The 22,146-nt window shown below is 46.5% G+C and overlaps 1 protein-coding gene across 6 annotated transcripts in view; it reads right to left on the bottom strand.

Moving 5' to 3' along the window:
- Positions 1-11,402, bottom strand: part of IQSEC3 (IQ motif and Sec7 domain ArfGEF 3) — a 105,211-nt gene extending 93,809 nt beyond the window's left edge. For all 6 annotated transcript variants that reach the window (XM_046013623.1, XM_046013624.1, XM_046013625.1 and 3 more), the window contains exon 1: positions 10,755-11,402. In XM_046013623.1, coding sequence (XP_045869579.1) covers positions 10,755-11,302 — 548 coding nt within the window. In that variant the 5' untranslated portion in view covers positions 11,303-11,402. The remainder of the gene's footprint in view (positions 1-10,754) is intronic.
- Between the last annotated feature and the right edge of the window lie 10,744 nt (positions 11,403-22,146).

The following is a 22,146-nucleotide window of genomic DNA, read 5'->3' as shown; positions in this document are numbered from 1 at the left end:
ATATAAACCATGGGAAGGCTGAGATACAGCTGGGATTCTCTTGCCCACGTGTCTGGGTACGAGGGAGGCTTGTACCCAGGGGAGGTGGATGCTGTGTAGAAGCTGGACCTAGGTGACACCAGCCTGATCCCCGAAGTCGCCCATGCCTTCTTCTTCCCCCAGGTGGATGCACGCCCACCAGCCTGGGTTGGGGCCTACGGAGGTCTGGGAAAGAATCCCCACTCTCCGGGAAGCGGGTGTGGAGCGATCCGGGTCTGGGGCTGGGGGCAGGCAGCAGCGCCGCGGGCGGCGGCGGCAGGAGCAGCAGCGGCTGGGTGGTGACGCAGCACGGAGGCCCCGACCTCCCCCCCTTGGCTCGCGGGAAAGCGCGGGGAGCAGCAGCGCGCGGGGACGCTCCCAGACGCCGTGGGCGGGCGGCGGTGCGCACGCCGGGAGCAGTCGGAGGGGGCAGTGGGGCTGGGGCTGGGGCTGGGGCTGGGGCTGGGGCGGGGCGGGATCGCGGGGAACCGCTGCACTAGAGATACGGGTCGAGGCGCGGGGCGAAGCGAGAAGGAAGAGGGCGGGGCGGCCCACCGAAAGCCCGCAGCGCGAGCCCGGCTGGGGCCCCGGAAGGCGGGCGGAGGGGGCGGGGGCGCGGCGGGCGCGGCCGAGCCGGAGCGCACAGGTGCCAAGGCTGCGCCTCCGGAGCGGGTGACTCAGCAGCACCGCGCCGGGCGGGGGCGGGCCGGGGGCGCGGGGCGCCTGCGCAACGGGAGGTGGGGCGGGGGGGTGGGGGGAGGCGCGGCTTCCCCCGGTCGGGGTGCCCGCCCCCGCGGGGGAGCGTGGAGCTCGGCGCGGGGCGGGCGCGGCGCGGGGGCCGGAGGTTCCATCGTGCTGTGAGCAGCGCGCCAAGTCGCCCACGCAGCCGAAAGCCCGGCTGCGCGCACCCTCTCCGCGGAGAAGCCCCCGGGGAAGCGGCCAGGGGAGGAAGGGCTTTCCCCAGGCTCTCCGAGCGAGGGGTTCCTGGTTCCCGACTTCTCCCTTCCAGCTTGCTCCCAGTTTTCACGCAAAGTCCGGAGGGAACCCGGTGGAAATTCCTGGCGTGCTTTAAAGCTGGAAACCCCTACAGAATTCACCTCATCCCCCCCCACCACCACCTGCAGGGCAGGGCCACCCTACATTGAGGGGTCTCTCTCTTTTTTTGGAAAAGGACCTTAATTCAGCGATTCCCTTTGTCCCCCATCCTGACTTCCCTTCCTAAGGCTTTTACCATTCGGAAGTCACTTTGTACGTCTAAGCTAGGTCCTTGATGCTGCCGCAACCTCTCAACAGCTCTGCCTCTCGTGGACTTAGTGAGTCTAGGGGAGACAGTCCAAGAGCGGGGCAAAGAGTGATTGTCCCCCCCTTGATCGGGGGGAGATCAAGGCCCAGAGAAGGGGAGGAGTTTGCACCAAGCTTACATTTGGGGTCTGTGAGGATGGCACAGCCATCAGGACTGAGGGGCCTGGCTTCTGGGTCAGGGTCCTGCCTACTTCTGGAATTCCCTTCAGCCTTCCACGACTGGCTCATAGGAGGGAAGTAGCCCCAAGAATGTCAAAGATGCCAACCTAGCCAATTTGGAAGCATCCAGGACATTTCTGTAAAGACCAGACTATGCCAGGAAACACTGAAACTAGACACAAGCAAGAGCTTCCCAACCGCTTTGTAGAGTTTTTGTCGCTGTTGCCGTTTTAAAATAATCATTGTGTTGAATTCATGTGCTGAATGAAAATTGTGGTGCATTGGAATCATTTATCAAGGAAGAGATTGTGGAATTCCCTTGCCTCTTTGCCTGGGGTGGGAGTGCATTCCTCATAGCAGGGAGACAGCTGGTAGGACCTGACAGCTCCAGAGCCCAGAGAGGTCATGTGGTGCCACTCCCTGGCCAGAGCTAGGCCAACTCTGGTCCAGGGAAAACCACAGCGCAGCTTTCCATGCATCACCCTGCTGCTGGGTGTCTGAGCTTCCAAACACAATACCTTAATAGAGTCTCTGATCCCTGACCCCTGCCCTTGCCCACCCTTCAGGCAACTTTCTTCCCAGGAGCTAGTAGCTTCCAGAAACCTGGTCCCCTTCACACCTGCAATGGGGTGAGAGTGGGAGCATGCACACTTCGCCCCATTTTACAGAAGGGAAGACCCAGAAGGAACTGGCTAGCCAAGAGAGACAAAACAAGTCATGCAGAGAAAGGAGAGAGAACCCAGAGTCCTGACTGTGTAACCAGACCAGGGTGTCATGGGGAAGCAGGAGGAAGACCTACGCTGAGTTTTGCCATGAGGTCCACACCTCTTTTTATGGTGTGTGCTGTGATCCCTCTCCCCCACCCCTAGTAATACATGCACCCCTGCGCAGCCGTAACCACGAACACATCTGCTGTTTATACATACCTGCTCACCCTCCCTTCGGGTCCTGACATTTCCCTGAACAGAGCTGACACTGCCCAGTCAAGAAATAGGAGTAAGAGCCCTGGACCTGATGCTGGTTCCTGTTTCATCCCCCAGGCCAGAATCCAGCTCTCTCGTTTCTCTTTCCACCTGGAGACATGGCCACATCTTGGGCTTCCTTTCCCTCCCATCATCATAGACCGATTGCCTATTCCTGGTTCAAGCTTCTGGCAAGGCCATGGGCCTGGGGCAGGGTCACTGAGATGAAACACTCAAAGGGCTTTCTCATGCTTAATTCTTAACACGGTTTCCCACACGGAGGACTGGACTGGTCTGGGGTTAGAGGCTGGCGGCAGAGGGAGAGGAGGCCTTTGCAGGCCCATGGAGAGAGAGGATTGGGGTGGGAGAAGCCCTGATGTGGCCCTCACTCCCCAGCTGGCCTTAAGAGCTGAGCCTCTCATCCAGCTTCTCTCTTGTGCTCAGCTGCAGACTCTGGGCTTTTGGGCCTAAGCACAACCTCCTCCCCCGGTAGAGGTTCCCTCCAGCTGAGATCTTCAGCCTGGACACATTATGCTTACCTCCCTCCACCCAACGATTGCTGAGCCTGCCTGGGACCTACATATTAGGAGATTGTTTCTTCAAGCAGTATTTATCAAGCTCCTACTAGATGTTGAGTTAGCCCCTCATCCCCCATTCTCTCCAGGCCCAGGTAACCCCAACCTCTACCACCTATTAACGCTCTCGCCCACCTCTTCCTAACCTCACTGCAGACCCCAATAGAATCGTGTGAAATTTTGCCACCTAGAGAATTATTCTAAGATCCTAGAAAGGATCAAAAGAGATTACCCAGAATCCGGATGCTCCTTAAATTCCTGCCGAATGATTTTTACCCATGAAGCTCATTGGGCAAGTATCCCTTCTACAGCCAAGATAATCACTTTTCCGAGGCAAGCCAATGTGGGAGTGACCTGGGTCCCCCCGCCACTCTGCTTGCCAGGTCCAGGCCAGGCAATTCCAAATCCCTGCAAAATATGGCAGAGATAAAAATCATTTAGGCTTTCAACAGCCTCCCCTGTGAGCCTTTCCACTCCTTCTGAGCCTCCTGCTCTGTCCCTTAGTCAACCGGTGCCGCCATGGCACCCCCCTCCCTTATCAAATCCTCTCTCGGACACTGCTCACATCAGAACCCTTTCATGCTGAAGTGTAAAGGCAGATAGAGCTAAATGTGTTGTTTTTCTCCTGTCCTAGGAGAATTTGCATTTTAACAAGGGGGATAACCTTGAAGTATTGAAAGGAATCTCTAATTGTGGAATTGCTGGCACAGGCGAGCTATTCTGGAAGGCAGAGACCTCCCTGGGTCCCCTGAGTTCCCATAACTAGCTGTAGATCTGGCCCCGTACACCCACGGAACAGTCCTGACCGGCTACGGGGTGCGTCACTGGATAATGTCAAGAGCACCAGAGGAAGAGTTCTAGGTCTCTTTCCATCACTAACTCGTCTGGAAACACCAGTCACTTCTCTCTCCAGCCATAGTTGCCTCACGTGCCACGGTAAGTTTGAAGCCACGGACCTTTTTGTACCTTTCCAGCTCTGACCTTTGCTTGACCTTCCAGTGAGGCTGGAGGACTCTGGCCCAGCTCCGAAAGCTCTCCCGCCCCTGCAGCTGTGGCCTGGAGGGAAGGGCCCGGTGCCGGTGCGGAGCGTGGGGAGGCGCTTGGACTGGCGTGCGTGGCCTCAGTCCACAGTTGCCTGCCTGCCTGCTGGGGACAAAAGGTATCACTCAGCACATACACCGGGCCTGCAGAGTTATATAACCCTCCCGAATGGGATATTCCAAGGAGCCACCGCAGAGCAGCCCGTGCCTCTGCTGCGCCCAGGGCCATCTGTGGCCGCCTTTGCCTGTAGTGGCCTCATAGCCACAACAGCCCTGGGAGGGAATGTCAGAAGCCCATTGTCTTTTCTGTTTTTGTTTTTTTGCTTTTTGTTTTTTCCTAGACGGCATTTCATCTAAGGAAGTCTTAGGAGAAGAAACTCTTATATCTAGCCTTGACCTGAGAAAGTAGAATCCTCCCGTAACCTCCCTGCCTTCCCCCTCAACCCACCACCCCAAGTCCCACAACACATCAGGCTGTCCTTTCCTCAGGCAATCCCTGCTGGGATTTGTTTTTTGTTTTTGTTTTTGTTTTCAACTATCGGACCACAGAAAGAGCAGCAAAGAACAGGGCTACCCTTTCAAAATTCCCAGGAAGGAAACGTTTGGACAAATGGATACAGGTTTCATTCCAGGGAAGTGGGACACATTCTCCTGGCCCAGACTCCATTCCCCTCACCTCTTACTTTTATCCTTGACAAGTTCATATACTAGAGGAAACTGTGACTTCCCCATTTGGAAACCGGCAAGATCATTCTTATCACCACGGGGCATTGGGTGATAAGTTGGATCTCTTTGATGTCCTTAGGAGAAGTGCAAATCATCTTAAAATGCAACAGAAGACATTTCAGTTGAGCTTAAGGAGGCATTTCTGAACAATAAAGTGGTGAGACCCCATCATAGAACACTGAGGGATGGTGGATTTGTCCGGCTTGGCTGCATTTGAAGGTAAGCTCTACATGCATGCAAATGAAATAGCTTGGTGCACACTGTCTGAAGGGAGAGGGGCAGATGAGAAAAGGGCACATGTAGGAAGCTGGCTTGGAAGCAGGAAAGGGATCTTGAACTTGGTTTCAGGTCTTTCATTGTGGTCTGACTGGGGATGAGCCCTGGGCCTGGGTTCTTTATCTGTAGAAATGCTACAATGTCTTGAGCACTCATTAGGTTTCCAGAACAATATTTTAAAAATGATACCATTTAATTTTTAAGCTTTACAACAACCCTTCAAAGTATATGTTACTTTTCATTTTATAAATGAAAAAACCAAAGGCTTAAAGAAGGTAAATAATGAATGTAAGTTCTCACAGCTGGTAGAGGATAGAGCAGGACTCAACCCAGAGATGCCTGACTCCAAAGCCCATGTTCTTAACCACCTAGATCTTGAAAATTCTGCGATTCTTTAGTTCCTTAAGTTCCCTTCAGCCTGAAAAACCTAAAAATTTCTCACTCATGGGGCTCCTCACCCTTTTTGTTTGTTAATGCCCTTACTCCTTGAAATGGAGATGACCGCCACTCTCCTCCCTGGAAACAAGGGTGGAGCCTGGGTGAGAACCTGCCCTTTGTGCTTTTCCAGAAGCAGAGGAAGAAGGTGCTGCAGCTGCCCAAGCCTTGGAAATCCTGCCAGATGGCCTTGCACTTGGGGGTCTGCGAGGTGCAATGAGAGTGTCCCCGGGACCTCTTACTAAGAACCCCCACACCAAGCTGCTGCTTAGCTAATGTCCAGGACCACTGAGAGTATGTTTGGGCCCTAGTGAAAAGTGTTGAGGCTCCCCAGCAAGGTCAGTCTGTCTAAAAATCCTTACCTGGGATTTAAATTCAGGATCCAGGTCTCTTTCCAGACCACAGCTGTTGGTCCCAGCTCTCCCCTCTTCTTCCAGATCATTCTTGCTTTTGTTGGCTCTCCCCCCCACCTGGCCCCATCTGCCTTGTCTCATAAATGACCTTTGAAACTCGGGCCACACAGATATCTGCTGCATCAGCAGAGCTAGCTACTGCTCCTCTTGTTGGGTTTCAGGCCAACGGGAGAATGTTCCAGGATGCTCTCATGGGGCCCCTATGGTGTTCGCTATGTGGGCTCGGGAAGGGCTTTGGAGTAAGGAAGGAGAACACGAATGGAGCAAGGCACAGGGAGCTGGTGAGGAGGACAGAGAACAGTGGGTTTTCCCAGAGGCAGGGGTGACTTGTTTCTCTTGAGCTGTGCTCTTTTTGGAAGAAAGGGAAGAAGGTCTGGGCACTTGGGCAAGCAGGGAACAGAAAATATTTACAAGTGCCCACTTTGTGCCAGCTTCTAGATGAGCAAAAAGATGCATACTCCCTCCGCTCGGTGAACCTTCTTTCTGGCCCCATTTTCCAGCTTACCAGCTGGAAGTCCTCTCCTTGCTTGGGGTAGAGGAGAAAAGAAGGGTAGGCGGGCAGTGTGGTGAGCACTGGCCTTCGTGTTGTTTCCTCAGCAAGCAGGCCTTCCAGCCACAGGTAGACAAGGATTCTGAGTGTTAAGGCTCTTCTTACTCTGCTGATAGGGTTTAGGCCGGTGGGAAGTGATTAGGGTTGGGGGTACTGTACTGTCCGAGGACGGAATGATATGCGTATGTAGTACAGGTCTCTCCGTGAGTTGAATCTCTGGGTCTCCATCCTCCTTCCAGCTACCCTACCCTTGGCCCTTCCTCTTCCTGACATAAACCCTTGACTCCAACCAAGAGAACCTTCTCTCTGGGCTCTCAGTATGCTCCCCCTTTTCACTCTGTTCTCTTTTGATAGACAGAGCAGCAATCTGCTTACACTTGCTTGGATGTTTCTAGATATATGTTTCAGGTATGTTGGCAGGGACTGCTTGCTTCTTTCCTGTTTTTCCACTGGCAGACAGACCTTCACACTCTCTTAGTAGCTCTTAGAATGGGCCACACAGGAGCCGCCATCTCTAGGCGGACGACCCTGACTCAGTGGGGACAGAGACACCTGCTCCAATCAGCATTTTAGACAACGGGCTAAAAAGCACATCTAATGATTGTCTGTCCTTCAGCCTCCAGTCATTATGACACCGTGGAACTCAAAAAGTGACCCAAGATTTGTTTTATGCTTAAAGGGTGAGCAGAGAAAAGGAGAGTTCACTGGGCTGCAGAAGTGGAACCAAAGGAGAGATAGAAGGAAGAAAATATGGGAGAGAGAGTTTGAGGGGAGGGAAGAAAGGGGGAAGAGAGAAAGAAGAACAAAGAGAAGGGGGAAGGTAGGGAGGAAGAGAAAGTAGGAGAGGAAGATGAGGGACGAAGGAAGAGAGGAGAGGAAAGGAGCTACTGAGCCATTCAGACTTCCTGACTACTTGACGGTGGGGGGTATGGAGTAGGAGCTGAGTTTGAATTATAATTCAAGAATCTTATCCAGCCTCCGGTAATCCTCTGCCTCGGGCTGGAGAACATGGGCTGTAAATGCATGGCTGGCTGGGTGGGCATACGTGTTCAGACAGAGAAGCTGTGGTTCCAGGGAAGCCAGTAGCCTCCGGTAGGGTCATGTGCTTCCACGGCACGAAGTAGACTTTGCCAGATCAGGCTGAGGCTGTGACTCCAGCCAGGAAAGGGATAATCAATTCTGTAGATGCTGTGAGCCTTGATTGAAAAAATAAAGAGGAGGAAGCTAGATAGCTGCTTTCATTAAGAGGCAAAAGCAGTGGGGGCTGGAGCTTAGCAAGAACCAGGAAGCATGCAGAGAAAGAATGTTAACCCCTCCAGCGTCTTTCTTCTGTGATATCTTTGCACTCACCCATTCCTTCATCGTCACTTCCTTGGCCTGACCTCTAAGCCACCACCTTCCTATCGCCTCAGCTGAAGAAGGGAGAGAGGCCAGGCTGCATAATAATGCAGATCTGATGACAATTAAATGATGCATTATTTCCTGGGCCCAGGTTCCCCGGGGCTCTTGCCTCTCCTGGATTTGGGCAGGAAGAGGAGCTCTGGGTACAAGAGACAAACTGTGTGGGAAGATAATGCGTCTAACACAGTGCCTGGCCCCATGTAACCCTGGCCCAACCCTCAGCAAACTCCCCAGGGCCTCATTTTTACTATAATGAGGCCAGAGAAGGGCAAGTAAAAAAAAAAAGAAAGGATTTCAGTAAAATTATGATCAGAAGACCTCATCTGCCATGTCTTCTTACTTCAGTGTGCCCAGTAGAGAACAGATTCAGCAGGGACCTCCCCAGAAGAAACACCAGGGAGAGGGCTGCTGGCTCTGTTCTTCCTCTCCTCACCTCACCCTACCCATAAAGATCTCTGCCTGCTGGTTGCATCCAGCCCTGCACCATGGAGAGGTATGGGCAGAGGAGAATAGCCATACAAAACAGGGGTCAGGGGTAGAATCCAGATGAGGCCAAATGTAATCGGCAACAATGAGTCATTACCTAGGTTCTGTGGGGGAAACTTAGGTTGAAGTTCAGCAAAACAGTGGGGAGGAATGAGTGGCACAAAAGGCACAAAAGGCATTCAGCCAGTCAAGATGTCCATGATTTCACATCCAAGGGGAGAGAGTGTTGCAGGGGGGTGGTAAGACGCTCTCTCTGTCTCTTGGTGTCCAGGCTCAGGGGAACAACAGGAAACACTGAAGGAGCTGGAGGAAGGAGGGGGCTACTTGGGATATTAACCTCTTAGTGCCTGGCACAACTTCCTAGGTGAGAGATTTTTAACAAGTTTCACTCTCCTCTACCATTCTAGATATTTCTTATTTTTGTTCTGCTCCTATGGGAAGCAAAAACAGGACAAAGGAGAAGGAAAGATGAAGACACTATGGGCAGAGAGTTGGGGCTCTTCAAGCTACTTTGGGGGCCACAACAAAGTCCTTTTTCTAGAAAAAATGATCTTTCCTCAACCCTTTTTGCTCATAGTTCCCTGAAGAGATGCAGAGAATGTGGGGAAGAGAAAGGAGATACCAAAGGGCATGAGGAGAGGAAGCAGGTGAAGAATCATAATTATCAGGAAGCTGTAGCAACCCCCAGAAAAACAAATGAAATAGGTCTTTCCCCCTATTTAGGAGAAAGCCACATAACACCTTGTAAGAACATTGTCTTGTTGAATCCTGGGCACTGAAGGAAACCTGGCTTTCTGCTTTTTATGCGAGATAAGGAAAGAAAAGTGAAACTGAAGGAAGGACAGATGGGCCATTGGGGGAGCTGGAGAAGAAGTCTGCATCTTTTGGGAGCTTGACTCAATTGCTATAGGTCTGCCAAGTCAGATCATCCTGGGTCTTCCCCCCTAGGAGCCCATGGTTCCAGTCAAGTCTACCCTCTCTGAGTTAACATATCCTTCCCCAACTTCTCTAACTACATAGATGTGAGGAGAAAATGAGTTTTGAAAGAATACACCAGATCCTCACAAGTATCTGCAGACTTGAAACATGCCGAGACTGGATGAGATGAGATTCTTGGCTCTCCTCCCTCCTCCCCCCACCCACCTCCTCCTGTAACATCACCATTGTCAGTGTCAGGTGCTGACTAGGTACTGATTTCCCCGGAGCCGTTCTTCCATGCAGTTCTCCCATCACCTGTATACTCTGAGGAAGGAAGCTGATATGACACAGCCTGCCCAATACAGAGGAGAGAACATTCCAGTCCTCTTTCATCTCTTCTTCCCATGTCCCTAGTTCATAGACATTAAAAGTAAAGAAAGAGCTTGAGGTCCTAGAGTCCCTCACTGGAGGCTAATGAGTATATTTCTCTCAGCACCCAACATGAGATTCCTAATATCACCAAATAACTAAGTGGGAATAAGAATGCAGTCACCAGCCATAACAGAGAGAGATTTAAACATCCAAATGCCAACGACTCCGTTTGCCGACTCTCTCTCTCATCATTGTTCCCCTTCCACAATTGCCAACCATCCTGCACAGAAATCCTCCTTGAGTCAGAGGAAAAGAGCTATAGCCAGATTGAGTCCTCATGCTATAACTGAGTCCTCCATTGGCTTGGTGCGTTATGTCTTTGCACCCCTTTGGTTCTGTGGGGATTCAGAAGAAAGATGCCCACTCAGGTCAGCAGAGTAAGCTTTCCCAAAGAGCCACTTCTGGCTTTGATCCCACTGCATCAGTGAAAGAGCTAGACTCGTTCCCCTGGGAAATGCTTTCTCCCACCCTTTCTCTATCCCCAGCACCCCTGCCTTCTCACATCATTCCTTCTTTTTAGCCTTATCCCCTGCCTCCTAAATTTTCTCAGACCCCAATTCTACTCTTCCTGGACCCTAGTCCTTTTAAAGCTCTTAACATGCATCTTTGCCAAGCCTTTGTCTCTTTTCATTCAAATAATTTTACTACCCAAACTCCCTTCCAAATTCTTCTTAACTTAAAAAATTCAACTGTTCTTTTTTCTTTTTCAGTGTAATCTTTATCACAACTTCCTCCCGATCTTGTCCCCTTTAAAATCTGCCAGTTTCTGATATCCCCAATCACTTAAAAACCCATTTCTTCCCTTCTTTGCCCACCCGTAAGGGTCTGGATTCTCTCTTTTGCTCCAACATCCCCTGAAACCTCTCAAACACTGATATCAATCCCTCTTTCCCCCCAAATCTCCTTGACACACTTCTACCTCCAAACATCTCATTTCTTCACTTCAGGTTGCCCTAGTCCTTCAGACTCTTAGGGGATCCCGATTTCCCCCTTATCTCCTCCTTACACCCATTTGCTTCCCTTTCTATCACTACAATCCACCTCCCTTCTTCCCCACTCACTCGGGTCTCCTGCTCAGGACGCCCTTGCCGAGGGCGGCGGGGGATTTGTGCTGAAGGAGGGTTCCAGCGGCAGTGCAACAACTCGGGGGACGCTCCTTCTCTTTGTCGGCGACGGCCCCGGGCGCCACTGGGTGCTGGTGGGGCGACTGAGGTGCGTGAGCTCTGCTGCTGGGGCCCGGCTGGGGCTGCGCCAGGAGCTGTCCGTGGTGCTGAAGCGGTGGTTGCTCGGGCGCGGGCTGTGGCGCTGCGGGCGAGATCTGTCCGTGGTTCTGGAGAGGTTCCTGGGCCCCGGCGGCGGCCGCGGTGGCCGGGATGGCAGGCGGCAGGGCTGGCGACGGAGGGATGAGCCCGGGCGGAGGCTGGGCTTGCAGCAGCTGCTGGTGCTCCCACAGGCTGCGGTTCTCGGCGCTTAGTTCGTCCAGCCGCCGCTCCAGCTCGTCGATGCGCTGGCGCTGGGTGTGGATGAGGCTCTGCTGGTTCTGCACGATGGCCGTGAGCTCCTTGAGGTAGAGTACGGCACGCACCGGGTTCTCCAGCAGGCTCTCCATGCCGCCCGCCGCCGCCTGCGCCCTGCCTGCGCCTCGGCGGGCGGCGGGGAGCGCGAGGGCGCGCAGGAGCCGAGCAGCCCCAGCAATCCCCTCGCCTCCCTCTCCAGCGGGCCCAGCCTCCCTCCCCGCCGCCGCCGGCGCCGCGTCACGGCCACACAGACATTCACACACGCACCGAGGGGCGGGACCGCCGCGCCAGGGTCCACCCACCCACCCTCCCACCTCCAGGCTTCCTGCAGGGCTGACAGAGAAGGGAGATGAGCGAGGGACTGGATAGGGGAGTGGGATAAACGAAGGGGACCAGAGATAGATAAATCTGGAGATCAAAAGAAAGCGAGTGAGGTGGACTTAGCGGTACTGGGAGAGTGATAAGGAAAGAGGAAAAGAAGAGGAAGAGGCTGGGAGAAGGAGGGAGGGAGGGAGGGAGAGAGAGAGAGAGAGAGAGAGAGAAGGTGGCAAAGGAAAGAGAAGTGTATTTGAAATGAGGAAGTCATGGGACTCTGAAAGGTCGCATTCTTTTTCCTGTGTCCAACCATACCAGAGGTTATGGGCCATCTTAAAGACCTTCTGAGGAGAGGCCACACTTGCCTCTTATGTACTCAACAACCTATTCTGCTGGGGAATTCCCTGGATACAAGGATCACAGAATTATAAGGGACCCTAGAGAACATCTAGTCCTTCTTTATTCAGCCAAGAGGGAACTTAGAGTGGGAAGTCTGTTTATGCTGGGTTTCCTCAGGAAATGAGACCTCAGGACAGTTTCGGCCACTCTAATATGAACAGTAACTAAATAAATCAGGTCCTGTGTGTCGTGGCTCAGGCTTCCAGAAACTTCTGAAGAGATCGTTCTGTTTTTTAAAAAAAAAAAAATTATGCAGTGCATTCTCCTACAGACACTGGGCTAGGTGGTGGTAAGATCAAGATGACTAGGATGGAATCTTTGGGTTCTTGAAGCTTACAATTAAGTAGGTGAAACAGGTAGTAAATATTTAACTTTGATATATGGTTCTGGTTGTATGTTATAAGATAGAAGTATGCCCAGAGTACTACAGGAGCCCACAGCTTGGGATCTGGGAAGACCTTTTGGGGAAAGTAACACCTGAAGTGGAAAGGATTTCCTGAAAAGAGGAATAGCAGGAGCAAAAGATCAGAGATATGAATCAGCATGGATTGAATCATTCATTAATTACTACAACAAATGTACATGTAACACCCACTAATTGCTAAGTAATGTACTAGGAACTAGGCGGGCTATACCCAGCATAGATAATAAGTTATGATTTCCATAACCAAGGAGATTATAATCTAGTACAGTAGATAAGGCATGCACCTAAATAACTAAAATGCAAATCAGAATTTCTGTTAGATCCCTTCAAGCCAAGTTTCATAGGAGTTCAGGGGAGGGAGCGGTTGTTTGACTCTGGTGGTCTGATCAGGAGGAGGTGTTACTCAAGCTAGGCTATTGAAGGATGGGAAATTTCACCAGGTAGACAGAACAGGGGAGCAGAAGTTGAAGAAGATATGTCAGACAGAAGGACAAGACTAAGGGATGGAAATAAAGAACTTTGGTTTAATCTAATTTGACAGAAGAATGACCCTTTCCTCTGGGCTGTGAGTGTTCTTACCATTATCTGTTATTCTCCTGTTCTATTCTCCACATGGTTGTTGTTTCCCCAGGGTAGGCATATTTGTGGATATCATGTGTCCAGCGAGCTGGGTCAACCAAGTCCATCTGGTGCCAGACTTGAATGTCCTCATGGGGCATCTGCAAATACATTGGTTTCCCTGTACCTGTAGTGTGTTTTTATGTTGTTTTTCTCCCATTTATTTTCTGAGGAAACTTCCTTCTATAAAGAATGAGTGAAAGAACCTATCCATAGCTGAGCCAACAGTTGGGAGAGAATCCTTTGGTAGTGATCAGTATTCCAACTAAAGAATGAAGGTTGGGGGATGGAATGGGGGGATGGAATGAGGGCACACAAAATTTCAAACACTTCTTTTGTGAATTTTCTTTGCTCGCCTAGTCAGTTTGTTTTCCATGAGTTGGGTGCCCATGGAGACAATACTGTTTCTACAAATAAAATAGACTGCAGCCGGGGCACCTGGGTGGCTCAGTGGGTTAAAGCCTCTGCCTTTCGCTCAGGTCATGATCCCAGGGTCCTGGGATCGAGCCCCGCATCGGGCTCTCTGCTTGGCAGGGAGCCTGCTTCCTCCTCTCTCTCTCTCTGCCTGCCTCTCTCCCTACTTGTGATCTCTATTTGTCAAATAAATAAATAAAATCTTAAAAAAAATAGACTGCAGCCTAATTATCCATAGGACTTGTTTGAAATGCAGATTTCTGGGACCCCTGTTAGCCCTCCTATGTTGAAATCACTAGGAATGGGGCCCAAGTACTTTCATTTTTTTGGTGCTTTTTTCCATTTTATTAAAAAAATCAACGGTATTGAGTTACAACTTAAATGTAATTATATGCATCCACTTTGAATGCATGGTTTAAAGAGTTTTGCCAAATATATATACCCATGTGATCCAAATTTCCATCACTATAAAAAGTAACCTCATGCCCCTTGCAGTCAATTGCTTTTAGCCTCAGCCTAAGTCCACCATTGATCTACTTTTTGTCAAGATAAATTAGCCTATTCTAGAATTTCTTATAAATGGCAATCAGAAAATATATACTCTTTTGTGTATTTTTTTGCTCAGCATAATGCTTTTGAGATTCATCTATTCTATTATGATATCAATAGTGTGTTCTTTTTTATTTCTGAGTAGTCTTGTGTGGTATGGCTAAAAATTATAATTTACCCATTCACCTAAATGTGGAGATTTTGGTTGCTTCTAAGTATTGGTTATTTTGAATAAAGTTGCTGTGGATGAGCATAATGGACAAGTCTTTGTGTGGACCTCTTGGGGGGGGGAGGAACTCTGGAATTGGAATTGCTGAGTCATATACTAAATATATATTTAACATAATAAGAAACTCTCAAATTGTTTCCCAAAGTGGTTGTACTATTTTTTATCTTCACCAGCAGTGTATGAGAGGTTCAGGTGTTTTTACATCCTCACTAACACTTGGTATTTTTAGGCTTTTTAAATTTTATCACTCTGAGTGGGTAGTAGTATATTAATATGGCTTTCCCAAATATTTTTCTGTTGACTAACATTATTGAGCATCTTCTCATGTGGTGTTGGCCATTTACCTGTTTTCTCTGCCCACTCTTTCTATTGAATTGTTTCTCTTATCTATTGATTGTAAGAGTTCTCTGTATATTCTGGAAAGCAGTCTTGGTCAGATGCATATATTACAAATATTTTCTCTAGTCAGTGGCCTGCCTTTTCACTTTCTTACCATTGTCTTTTGAAGAGCAAAGGTTTTTATTTTGATAAAGAAATCTTATTACTTTTTTTCTTTTCCTGGCTCATGCTTTTTGCATCCTATCTAAAAATTCCTTGCCTATCTCAAAGTCAAAAATATGTCCTCCTATGTTTTCTTCTGGAAGTTTTACCATTTTTGTTTTTATGTTTAGATCTGTGATCTATTTTAAGTTAATTTTTGTATTTGGTATGAAGAGTCAAAGTTCATTTTTTCCTTAAACATTTGCCAGAATTCATCACTGAAGCCATTCCAACCTGGAGGTTTCTTTGTGAGAAGAAATTTAACTACAAATTCAAGTTCTTTAATAGATAGGGGGTTTTTCATCCATTCTATTTCTTTGTGTATACATTTTGGTAATTTGTGTCTCTGGTAGGCAGAATGACCACCCTAAGATATGTGTCTTACTCTCCAAAACCTGTGAATGTGCTTCCTTACGTGGCAAAAGCAACTTTAAATATGTGATCAAGTTAAGGATCTTTTTTTTTCCAGATTTTATTTATTTATTAGAGAGAGAGAGAGCGCATGAGTGGGAAGAAGGTCAGAGGGGGAAGCAGACTCCCCATGGAGGTGGGAGCCTGATACAGGACTCCATCACAGGACTCCAGGATCATGACCTGAGCTGAAGGTAGTTGCCCAACCAAATGAGCCACCCAGGTGCCCTAAGTTAAGGATCTTGAAATAGAAAGAGTATCCTGGATTATCTGGATGGGTCCAATGTAATCATAAGAGCCTTTATAATGGGGATGTGAGAATGTCAGAAAGGAGATGTGACAACAGGAGCAGAGGTCAGAATGAAGCAATTGCTATCTGGGAAGCAAAATTCAGAAAATGCAGGTGGCATATAGAAAATAGAAAAAAGAAGGAAACAGATTCTCCTCCAGAGCCTCCAGAAGAAATGCAGTCCCACCAATACCTTGATTTTAGCCAAGTGAAATGCATTTTGGACTTCTGGCTTCTGGAACTGTAAGATAATGAATTGTGTTGTTTCAAGTCAGTATGTGTGTCGTAATCTAATAATGTATCCATTTCATCTGAGTTGCCAAACTGTTTGGCATGAAGTTGTTTATAATATGTTCCTATTAGCCTTTTAATAGGAACAGTCTGTAGGCTGTGTAGTGATGTCTCCTCTTTCATTCCTAATATTGGTAATTTGGACGTTTTTAAAACTCAGTCTGGCTAAATATTTATCTATTTTTATATTTTCATATAACTGGTTTTTAGTGTCATTGATTTTCTCTATTGTTTGTCCATTTGCTATTTCATTGATTTGCTCTTATCTTTCTTTTTTTCTACCTACTTTTGTTTCCATTTGCTTTTTTTAAACTAGCCTCTTAAGATAGAAGCTTAGACTATTGACCTTGAAACTTACTCCTTGTTTAGTATAAGTACTTAAAGCTCTGAAGTTCCCACCAAGCACTGTTTTATCTGCATCCCAAATTTTTCATATTTATTCAGTGCAAAATATTTTTAAATTTCTCCTTGTATTTGCAAATGTTTCTATTATTCATTTCTAATTTAATTCCTTTGTGGTCAGAGAACATATCTATATGAGTTCAATCTTGTAAGATTAATTGAAATTTTTGGAACTTTTATAGTCTAATTTATGGTCTATTTTGATGAATGTTCTATGTGCAGTTGTCTGATAGGTATTCTGGCTTTCCCATTATTAATATTTGCTTGTATGGTGGGCAGAACAATGGCTCCCCAAAATGTCCATATACTGTCCCAGTAAACTGTGATTGTATTCCCCTACATGGCAAAAGAGGCTTTGCAGATGCCATTAAAATTAAGAACAGTGAGACTGGGGAGATTGTCCTGGATTTTGTCCTCAGCACACCTGTGCCCATTTTAACCACATGATTCCTTAAAAGCAGAGAACCATTTGTGGTTGTGGTCACAGGGAGGTAGGACTACAAAGGAATGGTCAGGGTAGTGTGATGTGAGAAGGACTAGACCTGCTTTGCTTGCTTTGAAGATAGAGGAAGGAATCATGAGCCAAGGAATGTGAGTAGTCTCTAGAAAATGGAAAAAGCAAGGTAACTGATTCCCGCCTAGAGTTTTCAGAAAGGAAGGCAGCCTTACTGACACGTCGATTTAGCCTAGTGACACCCATGTTAAGTTTCTAACTTACAGAGCTGTAAGATAATAAATTTGAATGGCTTAAGCCATTACATTTGTGATCATTCGTTATGGCAGCCACAGAAAACCAATACAGCATGTTACATTTTTCCTCATTCTTTTCCTTTTAATCTATGCATGTCTTTAAATTTAAAGTTTTTTTTTTTTCCTATAGAATCATTTAGTTGGATCTGACTTCTTAAAAATCTAGCTTGAGGGGCGCCTGGGTGGCTCAGTGGGTTAACGCCTCTGCCTTCGGCTCAGGTCATGATCCCAGGGTCCTGGGATCGAGCCCTGCATCAGGCTCTGCTTGGCCGGGAGCCTGCCTCCCTTCCTCCCTCTCTGCCTGTCTCTCTGCCTACTTGTGATCTCTGTCTTTCAAATAAATAAATAAATTTTTTAAAAAAATCTAGCTTGAGAGGTGACTGGGTGGTTCAGTTGATTAACCATCCAACTCTTTTTTTTTTTTTTTTGATGTTCAGTTAGCCACTGTATAGTAAGTACATCATTAATTTTTGATGTAGTGCCCAGTGATTCATTAGTTACGTATAACACCCAGTGCTCATCACAACATGTGCCCTCCTTTATACTCATCATCCTGCTACCCCCTACCCCTACCCCCTCCCTTCTGAGAGGATCAGTTCTTTTCCCAAGGTCCATCTCCCTCTCTGATTTCACCCCTTTCAGATTTCCCTCCCTTTCCTATGGTCCTCCATGCTATTGCTTATGTTCCACATATGAGTAGAATCATATGATAATTGTCTTTCTCTGCTTGACCTACTTCACTTAGCATAATCCCCTCCAGTTCCAACCATGTCGAGCATCCGACTCTTGATTTAGGTTCAGGTCATGATCTCAGAGTTGTGAGGGCATGGAGCCTGCTTAAGATCCTCTCTCAACCCCTCCCTCATCCTCTGCCCCCCCGCCCAACCAAAAAAGAATCCAGCCTGACATTCCTTTAATTGGAGTGCTTAGATTATTTACATATAATTTATTTACAAATATGTTTGGATTTAAATCTGCCATCTTGCTATTTTATTATTTGTTTCATTTGTTTTCTGTTCTTTTTCACCTTTTCCTGCCTTCTTTTTGCTTGAATAGCTTTTTTAGTTTTCTGGTCCATCTCACCTCCACTAGTGGCTTGTTGACACCACCTGTTCATCTATTTATTTAGTGGTTGCTTTGGGTTTACAGTATTTGTTGTTAAATTCTCATTGTCTATGTCCAAATGTTGTATTTCATATATAATATAAAAACATTATAGCAGTTTATTTCCATTCTTCCCATCCTCGGTGCTATTATCATCATAGATTTACTTCTATATTTATTGTAAATTTCACAATACATCGTTATCATTTTGCCTGAAAAAGTCAATTATCATTTTTAATTTTTTAAAATTTTATTATCTTTTTTATTTTCATGCACACACACACGCACACACACACACCATTTTGGCCACTTGCATTTCTATATAGATCCAGGTTTCCATTTGGTATCATTGTCCTTCCACCTGAAGAATTTTCTTTACCATTTGTTACAGTCGAGTCTGTTGGTAACATATTCTGTCAGGTTTTTTCTTTTTGTCTGACAAAGTATGTCTTCTCAATTTTTTTTAAAGATTTTGTTTATTTGAGAGAGAGAGAGAACACAAGCAGGGGGATTGTCAGAGGGAGAGGAGAAGTAGGTTTCCCACTGAGCTGGGAGCCTGATGCAGGGCTTGATTCCAAGACCCCTGAATCATGACCTGAGCCAAAGGCAGATGCTTAACTGACTGAGCCACCCAGGCACCTCCATATCTATATCCCCAATTGTTAAAAATTACCTTTTCATGAATATAGAATATTTTACTTTGATTTCTTTTAGGCACTTAAAGATATTATTCCGGTATCTTCTGGCTTGCATTTTCTGGAAAGAACTCTGTGATCAATCTTATCATTATTATAACCCAAAATGAGAAGAAAAATGTTCAGTAGCAACAAGATATGAAATGAAAGGTGAAATTAGCAAGGATTTTAAAACAGCTGTCATAAATATGTGTAAGGACTTACAGAATTATAAGAATACAATGGGGAGAGAAATGGGAAATATGAAAAAACAAATGGAACTTCTAGAGATAAAAATATAATATCCAAAATGAAAGTTTTACATGGTGGGAGTGACAGCATGTATAAACTGCAGAATTAAAAATTGGTAAGCTTAAAGATACAGTAACAGAAACTCTAATCTGATTAATATCAATCCATATGTTCCTGAGCATCAGGATTTTTTTCCCAGTCTTCTTTCTCTCCATGCTTCAGTTTAGATAGCTTCATTTCTGGAAGTTCCATTTAGTTCCTTTTATATATTCCATTTCTCACCTCATTATGTTTATGTTTTCTTCTAGTTTGGGGTCTTACTTCCCCCCTTCTTCACATGTCTAGTAATTTTTTCATTTTATGCTAGACAGTTTGAGTGCTGTCTGTTGAGTGCTGACTTTTGTTTTGCCTTCAACAGTGTAGGACTGTATTTTTGCAGGTAGTTAAGTTACTTGTGGATCCACTGATGCTTTTAAGGTTTGTTTTAAGCTTTTTCTAGGGCAAGTCTAGAATAGTTACCACTCTTGTCTAATTTATCCTTACTACTATGGCGAGATCATTCTGTCATCTGATTGAACGTCATCAAGATTTTGCAGTCTGACAAGTCAGAACTCTAATCTTTTCCAGCCTGTGTGAGCCCCGAACTTATTCATCTTAAACCCTCACAGTCATTATTTACTCAGTCATGTAGAATTTCACTCTCTATATATATGGCTTAGTGTTCAGCAACAGACTCAAGGAGGGTTATCTGCAGATTCCTAGAGCTTCTTTATATAACTCTTTTTTTTTCTGATACTCTGTCCTGTAAATCCAGCCACCTCAGCCTCCTCCAGTCGCTGTGTCCTTAACTCAGAGAGACCATCATGTTCTGCTTTGGCTCCCTCTTCCTGCCCTGGAATCTTGAAGGGTTCTCTAGGCAGTGAGCCAAGGTGTTTGTAGAGCTCCCTAGTCTCTTTTCCTTGTCTCAAGAATCATAATCCTGTGCTGATAGTTTTCCAATTCCAGAAATTGGTTTTTATTTTTTTAAAGATTTTTTAATTTATTTGACGGAGAGAAAGAAAGCACAATTAGGGGGAGTGGCAGGCAGAGGGAGAGGGAGAAGCAAGCTCCCTGCCAAGCAAGGAGCCTGATGCACAGCTCAATCCCAGGACACTGGGATCATGACCTGAGCTGAAGGCAGATGTTTAACCAACTGAGCCACTCAGGCAGCCCTGGAAATTGGTTTTTAAATATATGTTTATATTAGAATATAACAATTTTCTAGTTGTTGATAGAGAAGGGCAAGTGCAGTCCCAATTTTTGGCTTCTGGCCTTAAAAATTGGTCAGAAGACAAAAAACTACATTTTTAATAAGCACCCAGGTAATTCCGATGTATTCTAAATGTGGAGAACTGGCAGAGGGAAATAAAAGTAATGCCTTACTTTTGTGTGGCATTTTCCAGTTTGCAAGTCCCCTTCGTATGCAATACCATTTAATGCTCACATCTACTTTCTGTAGAAGGAAGAGATGGGATTATGATTCCCTTCCTAGGGTACAAAATTTGAGGCCCAAGAATGTTGTGATTCCATAACATGGTTGGTATATAGGACAGCTGGAGCTGGAATTCTACTCCTCAGAACCTACGCATAGACTTATCTCCCATACATTGTGAGAAGAGAGGAGCCCTGGAAAAGACAAGCCTAAGAGTAAGCCTGGGCTTACCTTTCTCTGCACCATGCCATCTGTTTGCTCCCCGGTGCTCAGGCTGTTCCTCCTCTGCCACTGCATCTAGCCTGTCTTCCAGCATTAGGTCCCATCATTTCTCCTAATAAATGTTAGGTCCCAGCCAGACTGGACTATTTACTCCTTCTGAAATCCAACAACACTCCTCTGTCTTTCTTGTACTTTCTATTCCAGCTAAAGTGGCTTTCTCACCCTGAGACCCTGCAAGTCCAAATCCTGTCCCACCAGGGCTCAGTAAAAATGCCACTTATGCCGTGAGTATCTCCCATTTGTTCTTCTTTCTTTAGATTCTCAAAGCACCTTATCTATGTGTCTTTCCCTGGCATTCACTACTCTCTTTGTTACATAGTTACCCATACAGGTTTTTTTTTTCCTCCTACACTACAGGCTCTGAAGAGCAAGAGTTAGTGCCCCTCTGAAACGAACAATATGCTATATGTTAATTACATTTAGATAAAATAAAATTTAAAGAAAGTTAGTGCCTTATAAATCTGGGCACCCATCCCACATCCCTACCTACACTAATCCCAGGGCCTTGGGCACAATGGATGTTCAAAGAATATATGTTTAATAAGAGAAGTGTGGTGGTGGGGAGAGAGATTAATGAGCAATTATACTTAGTTGTAGGGAAGAATTCAGCCATAGAAAATGACACTTTACCCCTCTGGGCCTCAGATGTCTCTCTTCTAAAGTGACATGGTGGCACCTTGGTTATACTGTGTGTACGTGTGTGTGTGTGTGTGTGTGTGTGTGTGTGTACTTTTCTACATGCATCTATGTAATCAACAGGAAAATGTTCAAAAACAGATTGTAGAACAAAGCCGTTTCTACATTTCCCCCAACTATGACATATACATTTGTAAAGTCATAATTCTAGGGCACTTTTATGGAAGCAGAAGGGATATTAACGATGCCTTTGATAGCCAATGGCTCCCTGTAGGAATAGCAGAAAGGCATTTGGTTTTCGGTCGGTACCTCTCTTCTTCCCCACCTGACAAGAACTGAGGATGCCGCCATCGCTGCCCACAGGCTGCAGGACCCTGGTGGGAAATCCTCTCCTATCAGCACAGAAGGTCCACAGATGTCACACCTCACTTTAATTGGACAAGTCTCCAGACAGGCAGGGGAGAGTAGTGGCAGTGTTGCTTCTGCCCAGATGTGATGGCTTCTAAACCACTGGAACAGGCATTCAGGATCGTTTCATCTAGCTCTCTGCCTCTGGGCAGAACAGCAACAAAGCCCCACAGGCGAAAAGAAGTTCTCCTGGCTCACACATATTTCTTATGTATACTATTGCCAGGACTGGAAATACATCAGGCTATCAGCCTATAGGGAAGTAAAGCAAATATGGCCTCCCCTTTGCCTTATTGTTGTATGCTAATAGCAATGATAATCCTAGCCAGCACTTGTATTTCGCTTAATGCTCTTAAATATCTTTGGGCCTTCGTTTCCTCAACTGTAAACTGGAAATAATAACCGAATCCATATCATAGGTTATTTTAAGGATAAATAGTACATGTGAAGTGTATTCATTTTATTTGCTTTTCGGTGA

The sequence above is a fragment of the Meles meles genome, chromosome 7 (genome assembly GCF_922984935.1).
Source record: "Meles meles chromosome 7, mMelMel3.1 paternal haplotype, whole genome shotgun sequence".
Taxonomy (NCBI): domain Eukaryota; kingdom Metazoa; phylum Chordata; class Mammalia; order Carnivora; family Mustelidae; genus Meles; species Meles meles.
The sequence above is the reverse complement of the archived record's forward strand: the minus strand, read 5'-3'. Positions and strand labels throughout refer to the sequence as shown.